Here is a 10,525-nt window from a genome sequence, read left to right as displayed (position 1 = left end):
CTCAATTTTCTGCTGAAAATGTACTATTTTGTAAGCACTTAATTTATTTCTATCTATAGAAAACAATAACTTTTAATTAATCTCATGAGTTTCAATACAAAAAAATGGTAATGTAAGAAAATTTATTAGTTACTATAATATAAATTATTTATATTTAGGAATATGGATTAATTCATACAATGAGAATTTCTTTTATTATTTAGCCATGCTCTGGCCTTTAATATTTGTTTCTTTGATAGCTATACAAGCAGCTTTATAATTTAATGTTAATGACTTATGGGTCCAGAAAACAATCTTAAATTAAGACAAGTAAGTTAAAACAGACAGCAAATATACTTGATAGATTTACTGGGATTAATTCACTTAGCATCAATGCATAGCACATTCCAAAAGCAAACATACATCAAATTTAAAATGAATATTCTTAATTGGTTTTAATAATTGCATAAATAGTCTATTTTCATCTCATGTGATGAAAAGGGGCATGCATTTCATTCTTTATTGATCTGATTTTTTTACTTAACATATCAATTATTTGTCTTGATAAGAATTGGGAAAATAACCTTGGAAGGGTAGTCATGGGGAATGTGCCTCTTACTGCAGCAAACAACTCACATGGTAGGTGATGATACCAAACAGCTAGTTTCTGAAGAGTCCTAAATGGCACACCTTGGAACATCTTTCTAAGTGTAATGTCTATTGGCCTAAAAAATGAGAAAATATTATAAAAATAAAAGAGGTAGAAAACCTTAGACAAGTGAAAATACAGAAAAAATTGAAGCAAAGTTATTTGGATCAGGCAATATTTTAATATATCAAATATTGATATTAATAACTATGTATAAAGTAATCCATACCCAGGATATTAACCATGTCAAAAGGCAACAAGAATCCTGACCGCCCCAGAGTCCTTTGCCAGAGTTAGTGTTCTGATTACACATGTGCCCACCCCCTGGTTACAATGATACTTTTATTACTGATATAAAAATAACCATTCTCTAAATAATTACATAGAGCAAATAAAATTAGGACTATACATAAGTATTCGATTAATTGCAGTTTCTTTAAGGACCACTTTCAACATCTTCTTTCTATTTCACAGACCTGTAGAGGAGAAATGAACAAAAGAAAATATACTTAATAATATATCTATAACTCAGCATAGAAAGATTGAAAATTTAATGTTTTATTCTACTGTTCATGAAAATTTACAATAGCATTAACATTACACATATTTTTCTTATAGTATACCAATTTCTATATGTCTCTTTAAAATTCTAACGAGGTTAGAATAGAAAGTCCATGTTTCTAGAATATTTTATATGCTATTTCTGCTTTAAAGAAATGTTATATTTAATATTTCTTATTCCCCAACTAGACCATAAACATTTTGCAAGAATATTATCAATATCCAAATTTCTCAAAGGGCCTGGAACAGTATAATTTTCTCAATGAATATCTATTTAATAGAAGAGAGAAAGCAAAGGAAAGAAAAAGAGAGGAGAAAAGAGAATCCAATTTTTTAGACACACATTTTTTCCTTATCTGGAACAGACTAGTTACCTCACTCGTTTATTTAATTAACACCATAATCCTTTGTTCTTAGTCTTAAATATCACTTTCTTTGGAATTTTGGTTTCTCAACAAAGAATTTTTACTGCCTGTACTTATTTTAGCCTAAAATGGCTCTGTAACAATAATCACCAACATATTATGTAAGTAATCGTTCATTGTATGCCTTCTCCACGATGTAGTAAGTTCCACAATGAGAAGAACCATAATAGGTGCCATGTTAAATATGAATAACACTAAAGAATGACCAAGTTAGAGCTCTTATATTGAAGAGCATTATGCCCATCTGCTTCATACAGAGAACACTGAAAAACTAAGAGGACCAACCATGTGATGGTTGTGGAATATGGTAGTATAGTCATTACATGGAACATAGACACGAGTATTGTCTGTGACTCAAAAGGAGAGAGCCACAAAGAAAAAAACTATAAGGACTTCATATTTATGAGCAAAATAAGAGTAATTTCTTTTACAATTTATAAACAAAATATTTTAAATACATTTTATAATTTAAAGAGTTATTTGCTTAGTATGCAAATGCTATACTTCCAGATGAGCAAAGAGAGAATATCACACCACAAAGAAACAGCTAGTGATGGCATTTCTGTTTGTAAACACTCAAATGGAATTCTGTAAATGTAAATTTATGATTGTGAATGTATCTGTGCATTACATATTAAAAACAAGTTATATTCAATATCCTCTGATGTGACTTTTTTATAGTTTTGTTTTGTTTTGCTTTTGGCAAAAATATTGAGAAAAATCTTTCCACATCAACACAACTGAATATATATTTATTCTGCTGATATCAGCACATATACAGTATGTATATATCCAATTAATTTATATCTCATTTTTCCTAATGGAATCACTACTTTCCATTATATAATTGTTATAATTAGTCAGTCTCTTCTGTTGGTTAATAGATGTTTCTATGTTTCTGTGTGTTCCATATTTTACTGTAAAATTTTCCATGCATTGTAGCAACATATTTTATTTTTAAAAATATGTGGCAATGAACATACTATTCTAATGGGTACATAATAGTGCATTGTAGAAATTATTGGGTCAATGTGTGTCCAGAGAAGTCCAAAATGTATGGGCAGCTAAGAAAGATAGTGAACTCCGCATAGAGTCTGGGTGAACATTTGGTAGGGGGATTGACAGAAGGGACCAACACTCTTAACTGGATTAGGAGAAGAGTAGATAACTAAAAATTCTTTCCAGGTTTTATATTCTATGAATCTCTGAAGATTCAGGACAAACTCAACACTTTTGCTCTTTTTCGTGATTTACAGGGAGAAGATAATGGCCAATGTTTTTAATCTCTGTACATAAAGCTCATAGGTAGCTTCATGTTTATGGCTGTAAAACTGTTCTTAGATGCTGTAATTCCAGGGGATATCTGATGCTATGATAGAGTCTACAGTTTGCACAGTGGAGAAATACGTTTCAACTTATATCTATCTAGAAGTTATTTTTCCTGTCAAGGAGAAGGAGATTAAAATTTCTGTTCTACCATGTCAGTATAGAGGAATATGGAATAAATGGGGATGTGAGATCTATAGCACATTACACACACACACACACACACACACACACACACACATGACATTGTGCAAGGTGCCTCATGCAAAATATTTTCTGATTAGATCATAAAGAGTGTTTAAAAAACCTGAACACTGAGTAGTTGCAGATAATACCCATAATTACCTGACATTGACACTAAATGCCCTGAGCAAACATACCAGAGTAGACCAGAGTGGGACAAGAAGAGCATGGAACACAAAGAAGATCAGCGGAACCTGCACAATGAAAGAAAAAGCGGTAATATGCTGGGCTAGCACAAAAATATCTATTAAACACAACTTCCTCCAGGTTTATCAAATTTCTAGTGAAAATTGACATTAATAACAAAACTGCTGTTAGACTTTATAGGAAGCTGCAGTTAGATGTTTAAAAATGTTTATGTTCTCATTCTGTAATTCAGTCATGTTCAATTTAACTTTTTGTTAGTTTTTTAAACTAAAATTTAGGCAAAATGCCTCTCCAGGTAGTGTTGTGGATGCAGATGTGGACCATGGGAAGACATCTTTGCAGTCCCAAGTTTGATGTCCAGCAGGAATTTGGCAGGAAAGCCAGGCACTGACAGAGCTTATTCAGCACTGGACACATCTATGTGTCATATAGTGTGATGCTATTGAACTTATAAATTATACTATCATCATGAAGCTATGAAATTTACATGAGGTAGTGTATATACACATAGACACTATGTTCACAAATGCCAGGCACATGCTAAATGTAATTCCTCTAAATGTTAAAGAATATGAGGCTATCTCTGAAGGAGTAGAAAAGTAGTACTTAGTGGGCTAATGGGAGAAAAACTGTTCTAGTTGAAAAAAGTGGGGAAATAAGGAAGAGAATAACAGCAGATGAAATAAGGATATCAAAATAGATAAGCAAGTCCATATAATTTGAAGAGAAAAAAATAGACAAAGTCCAAATGTTCAAAAACCAACTCTAGGAAACCTAGTCTTACAAGCTGTTAGTATAACTATAAACAAATGGTTCACTCTAAAGAATTTTGGCTAACATCATACTATATATCCATTTTGTAAAATCAAAATATTCGATGGCATATTAAAAAAACTAACCTGATATTCACCAAAATCATTTGATAATAGATTTTCACATAATATTCATACTTAAAAATTCCTTAAAACATTCATTCATAAGCACTGCTTCAATTAGAATGAAGAGGAACAATGATTTATCTGTTGTTTCATTCATCTGCAAACTAGGAGAGGCATAGACTTTATATTCAGCTAGTTTTAAGTTCAAATCTTGTCTTAGGGTGCTCAAGTTAGTGACCTTAAACTAATTAACATATATCAGCATCTATCCCAGAGGACAATAACCAAAACACCTTTGGAAGTATCAGTGAACAATGAGCATTTAGCAATTTTATGGTATTCAAATTTAGATCACTAAGAATTATAAAAATATTTGTAGTTGGCAATTGTATATGAAAAGTGGTCACTGAATAAAACTGGAGAACTTGGTGTATTTTTAGAATGCTTTTGCAATGGGCAGGCTTAGAATAAAATAATAATACATTTGTGTTTGATTGCTCATTATCACTCAAGGATATTGAGAAGACAGCAGTTGAATACATCCTATATAGCACTGGTTCTCAAATCATGTAGGGGGCTTTTGAAATCGCAGTTTGCTGGGCTCCAGTATCAGAGCTCTGACTCAGTAGATCTGGGGGTGGGGAGCCCGAGGAAATTCTAGTTCTTACATATTTCCAAAAGATGCTGATGCTGATACTGCTGGTTTGGGGACCACACTTTGAATATCACTGTTCTGAGTAGCATGTACTTCAGGTTGAAGGATGAAGCCAGCTGGGTCTAACATACTTGGAGACAAAAAAAAAAATAGTATTGTCTGGTTACCAAAATTAGATATAAATGTGAGTTAAATAGGAAATTTTAGGGGCAAAAAAAATAGGTGATAGTAATTTACGCTAAAATATTAGAATTGGTTGCTATGCATTTGATCAGAATATGTGTGAAAAACCATCACTTTTTAAGAGGGTCCAAGAAGTAGAATGGTAAGACCTTGGGTAAATCACTCATGGGGGAGTTAAAATTTCCTGATGACAGAATTGTAATTGAGAGGAAAACAATGAATCAGATATAAGCATTTCACATGGAGGAAGAGAAGCTATCATTAAGATTACAGTGACAGGAAAGCATAACAAATAGCATGAGCCTGAAAAGAAAAATTTCAGGTAGAATGTCAGTGTTAATTCATGGCTCTTGACAAGTTGCATTTGGAAGAAAGAACACTTCTCCTAGGGAAGCTCAGAGGAAAGCACTGTCTTCTAGAGGAGAAATCATTTTAAATAAGGAGGAAAAGTTCTAGAGAGTATTCTTTGAATAGCACTGAAGGACAATCAGCTTACAAATCAAATTCCAGTCCCAGAGGGCATAATGCAGAGATCTAGGAAATATATCAACATGCTTCACAGTACAAATACATGACAAGATTTTATTTTAGTAGTGGTAGTCAAGCAAGGCAGAATAGCCAAGGATAACAGGGATCAAAGAATTAATTAATCTCAAGTTATTTAATCGAACTTTGACAAAATTTTGTTTTTGCCTGGAAACGGGCTTAGGAATCCAGCCTAATACTTTCCTTGGTTTTGCAGTAGGACTTCCTCCACTGGGGAAAGGCCATTATTTTCCATACTTGTGGGAATCTAAGAAATGAAGCAGCTTTGGAGGGGAATGGGGAATACAATAAACAGGTAAGAGAATAGCTGGAAATGCACACATTTATTTCTTTTTGAGGGTAATGTTATAGGAAAAGTTTTTGGCTACTTTTTAGGGCAAACAGAAACACAAATCACCTAAGGCAGTCCATCACAAATGAGTGAATAGGGCCTAAAGTAAGTTCTATACCCACGCACTATGTTCATTCCAACTCTAGTGGGATTTTCAAAACTACAGAGAAAAAAACCTCATTAATTTCTTTCCTTTCCCCTATCCTTCCCACTTTCCCTTCCCCTTTGGAATGGAATCAATATAAGAAAATGAAAAAAATGGAAACAAAGCCTTTGTAAATAGGGAGGGATGGAGGGGTTGAAAGGAGGTCAGGGAAATGGGGAAAAAAGTAAGAACCAAGATAGGTTACATAAAGGTGCAAATTCCCAATGATGAGTGTCATTATATTGCATATCTAAAATGTACCTATAAAGTTAATTAAAAAAAACATACTGAGCATTTGACATGCCATTAGGCATATCTTATTTTGCAGTGTATATCGGTAAACTACTTAATATATATAACTACTTAATATATATATATGTCTATATTTCTGCATTTGTACACATTAAGCCTTCCCTGAATTATCAGAAGACAAATATGGAGACAAAGGCTTGACTATTTCTTGAGTGATTTTTAAAAGTCAGTTAACTAATTTGCACTAAATTCTTTCATCCATTAAATAATAGGTAGTCAATGGATAAATACATATTATGTAAATATTTTTGAACAACTACAACATAAAATAGGAATATTAAGACTAAACTTTTCTTAATAACTCAAATTTTAATTTAAAAATACATATATAATATAAAATATAATATAATATATAATATAAATAATATAATATAAAATATGAAGCCTTATACAGTATAAGTGGTAGAAACATTTAAATGATAACAAATGTATAATCTTCTGTGTCCAATATGAAGTTGAAAATCACATCTAACAGGTTTTAACATACAAAGAAAAGCTATGTTTTTGATTTAAAGAACTTTTAATTACACTAAAGATGATATACAGTTCTGAGATATTTAGTCAACATTTCAAAACAAATCATTTTGAAAAAATTTGGCAGCATGCTTTGAACAGTTGTTTTACTTTTAATAGCTTACTATGAAATTGAAAACATGTTTAATGTAATTACTAAAGTTATTTATTTTATTCTGTCAAAATTTTAATTTTTATATTTACCATATATGCCACCCTTAATTTTCTGGATGACTTTGCTTGTAGATAATAATTTAAAACACTGTAAATATAGCTAAATCAAGTTGAAGTTTCTATTAAAAGCCGACTTCATGCCCAAATGTATTATTACTTCATTTTCTTTATCTGTTTTTTGCTTTATTTTCTTTAGAGTGTTTTAATTATAATGCAAACTCTTTCAGCATCAGTGAAATAAATCTTCTCTTGGTGCTATCTATACCCACATCCTTTCCATCCCATCCATATATTTTTAAGCTTCTAAAGATATAGTGAAATTTCAGAGTAGAACATTTGGCCCTCGATTACATTAAATGTAAATTGAACTTATTAACTGTGAGTTTTTGGGAAATTATACTTAATAAATCTTTATTTATAAAATTAGAATAATAATACCTACACATTAAGTTATCATGGGGATTAAAAGGGACACTGCATGGCATATAACAATAAAAATTAATAGCACTTCCATTTTTCTCCTCCTTTAAAGATGTGTATGTTTCTATATAAACTATTAAAAAGTCAATGACTTATAATAGGCTTTAAGGAGAAGTAGAATGTTATAATTCTAACTATATCCTCCAAATAGACTTTGTGGTCTATTTTATGTTAGATTAAATGACAACTTTCCAGGTTTATTATTAAATTAGAGCTCTATCTGATATAAGCTAGCAGTTTCAGTGAGAAAGATTTATTATGCCACAGTTTTATCGTGTCAGTTTTGAGATTAGAACTGTTACTCTGCTTTCCTACACCTTTTCTATTGTGTTTACACAAGTAGTGTTATGATCCACAAACCGTATATTCAGAATATGATTTCTTGCAAAGATCCTAATAACAAATAGTCTACCACCTTTTCTGAGACTATTCCAGTTACATTTTATATTAGCTCAAATAAATGAAAATACCCCATCTATTGGAGTGAATAAATTTTTCATTGATTTTTTTTCTTTTGTCTTAAAAAGTAAGATTTAAGTCCAAGTTAGAAGGAAAAAGGAGAATGAGACAATATGCTAAGTTGAGATCATTGACACTATGAATGTAGTTAGGCCAACTACTATTGCATGATGAAAAGCCTGAGATCTTACATCCTGGGAGAATATCTCAGAGGACGATATAAGATGACTGTAGCCCTAATGAGAAAATGAAAGACACTATCTAGAACTCATTCAAAAGAACTAGAAATTAAAAATGAACCAGACTTCTGGAAACAGGGAAGTGGTAAACAGCAGCAAATCAGCTTCTCTGAGATTTGGAATCCAGATAATAGAATATAACAACTTGGGGAAGAAAAGAGGGAGGAGCACAACTAGAGGCATCATAATACCTGATTTCAAGTTATATTTCACAGACATAGTAACAAAAACAGCATGGTATTGTCATAAAAATGTAGACCAATGAATAGAAGAGAGGACACAAAAGCATACTCAAGCCAGGTGTGGTGGCACACTAGGAGGATTACTGAGAATTTGAGGCTAGCCTGGACTACATGGTGAGTTCAAGACCAGCCTGAACTACATAGCAAGACTCCGTCTCAAATAAAAACAAAACAAAACACTCAAATATCTATAGTCATCTGATATTTTTTTTTTTGGTACCGGGGATTGAACTTGGGTCCTTGCGCTTGTGCAGCAGGAGGCAAAACCACTGAGCCGAATTTGTTTATTGGTTATGAATGTCTTTTGGTAGAGTCCTAGGGTCTTGAATGTGTAGGACATAGCCTCTGCAAATAAGGACAACTTGACATCTTCTTTCCCTATTTTTATCCCTTTTATCTTTCTCTTGCCTAATTGCTCTGGCTAAAATTTCAAGTGATATACTGAACAGAAGTGGTGTGAGTTCAGGATTTTAGAGGAAATGTTTCTGTTTTCCCCCATTCAGTATGATGTTGGTTATAGGTTTGTCATATACGGCCTTTATTATATTGAGTTATGATCCTCTGATACCTAGTTTCTTCAGGGCTTTTATCAGGAAGGGATGTTGAATTTTATCAAAGGCTTTTTCTGCATCAATTGAGAATGATTATGTGATTTTTACCTTTGAGTCTATATGTATACTGTAGTACATTTATTCATTTAAATATATTGAAACATTCTTGGATCCCTGAAATGAAACCAACTTGATTGTATTGTATGCTTTTTATAATGTGTTTTTTAATTCAGTTTGACAATATTTAGTTTCCAAATGTTTTATTAAAGACTTTTGTATCTATGTTCATCAAAAAAAAAAAAAAAAGAAAAGAGGGAGGAAAGTGAATTCGCAGGACCTAGGAAGGATCTGAAGGGAGAACTGAAGATCAGAGGGAAAGTGAAGAGACAGACCTTGATGCAGAAAAAGGAGGTGGCAAACTACTTTCTCCCCGACTCCCAGCTTGCACCATGAGAAAGGAAGCTCGAATCTACAGAGACATAGTGAGGGCTGGTGACAGAAGCCTCCAAGGAGAAATGCACAGTCCAATGGATCAGTATGACGGGTGAGTCCCCTGAAAAGGGAGCTTGGTAATACATCATTTTAGGAATGGGCCAACTGAGCCCGGGACTTGGAGCAGCTGTGGGTTGGCTTCATCTCATGGCTCCCAGTGAAATAGGTGAGGTACAACCATGGGAGACATTCAAGGCTAGAGAGCCAAGGTCAGGCTGGCAAGATTCACCCAGAGTGTTGTAGGTTGAACAATGCTGTCCCAACTCCACAACCAGAGGCCAGGATCAGCCTGAACTTCTTTGGAGTTGAAAGCACCAGAATCATCACCTCATCCTACTGTAGGCTTAATGGGATCATCTGGTATGGATTTGGACTCTGTCTGCCTCCTCTGTCTACCAGTGACAGTGTACACATGTCATGAATTGGACACTACCACAAAACTGTAGACCTCAGAAGATAGCCACAGGCTTGAAATCACATTAAAACTTCCTCCTCTTCCCCCTCCTCCTCCTCCTCCTCTTCTTCTTCCTCTTCTTTTTGCTTTTGTTTTTATTTTCTTGATTGTTTTTTTTCATAAGATTGAACATTGATTTTAGTTTTTTTGTTTTGTTAGCTCTGGTTTTTGCTTTTTCCTTCTTTCTCTCCCTCCAGTCTTCTTCACCAGTTTCCAAAAGCTTGGGTAATCTTCCTTTGTCCTTCAGCCTTATTTCTAATCTCTTTCTCTTGTTTTATTTCTCTATTTTTTCTCTTTTCCTTTTAAAATTTTCTCCCCTGAGGGTAAAATCACTCTGTTGAGGGATATTTACTGTATATAATTTTCGGAGACTAGTTTTGCATTTTTTTGTATAGCTATAAATTTTGTACCTATGGTTAAAGGTAGCAAGTTAAAAGTTATCACAGTTTATCACTTACTATTTTGTCCTTGATGCTATTGATTTCACTAATTGTACTACTTTAGCCAAGGTAATATAGTTGCTGTGATCAGTTGTTTTTCC

General features: G+C 33.0%; 1 protein-coding gene across 6 annotated transcripts in view; it reads right to left on the bottom strand.

Annotated features, from left to right (window-relative positions):
- Positions 1-225: 225 nt before the first annotated feature.
- CUNH8orf34 (chromosome unknown C8orf34 homolog) overlaps positions 226-10,525 on the bottom strand; it is a 423,558-nt gene continuing 413,258 nt past the window's right edge. For 2 of the 6 annotated variants that reach the window (XM_004842081.3, XM_021256041.2), the window contains 2 exons: positions 3,321-3,377; positions 230-1,104 (listed from right to left, as the gene is read on the bottom strand). In XM_004842081.3, the coding sequence (XP_004842138.2) occupies positions 1,097-1,104; positions 3,321-3,377 (65 nt within the window). In that variant the 3' untranslated portion in view covers positions 230-1,096. Of the gene's footprint in view, positions 1,105-3,320; positions 3,378-4,876; positions 4,994-10,525 lie in introns of all 6 variants that reach the window. The other 4 variants (XR_002393934.2, XM_087190433.1, XM_087190432.1 and 1 more) reach the window with 4 other exon arrangements.

This window comes from Heterocephalus glaber, unplaced genomic scaffold (assembly GCF_053883595.1).
Source record: "Heterocephalus glaber isolate CG9 unplaced genomic scaffold, H.glaber_assembly_v1.0 deba00001553, whole genome shotgun sequence".
Lineage (NCBI taxonomy): Eukaryota > Metazoa > Chordata > Mammalia > Rodentia > Bathyergidae > Heterocephalus > Heterocephalus glaber.
Note: the sequence above shows the minus strand (reverse complement) of the source record. Positions and strands in the feature narration are given on the sequence as shown.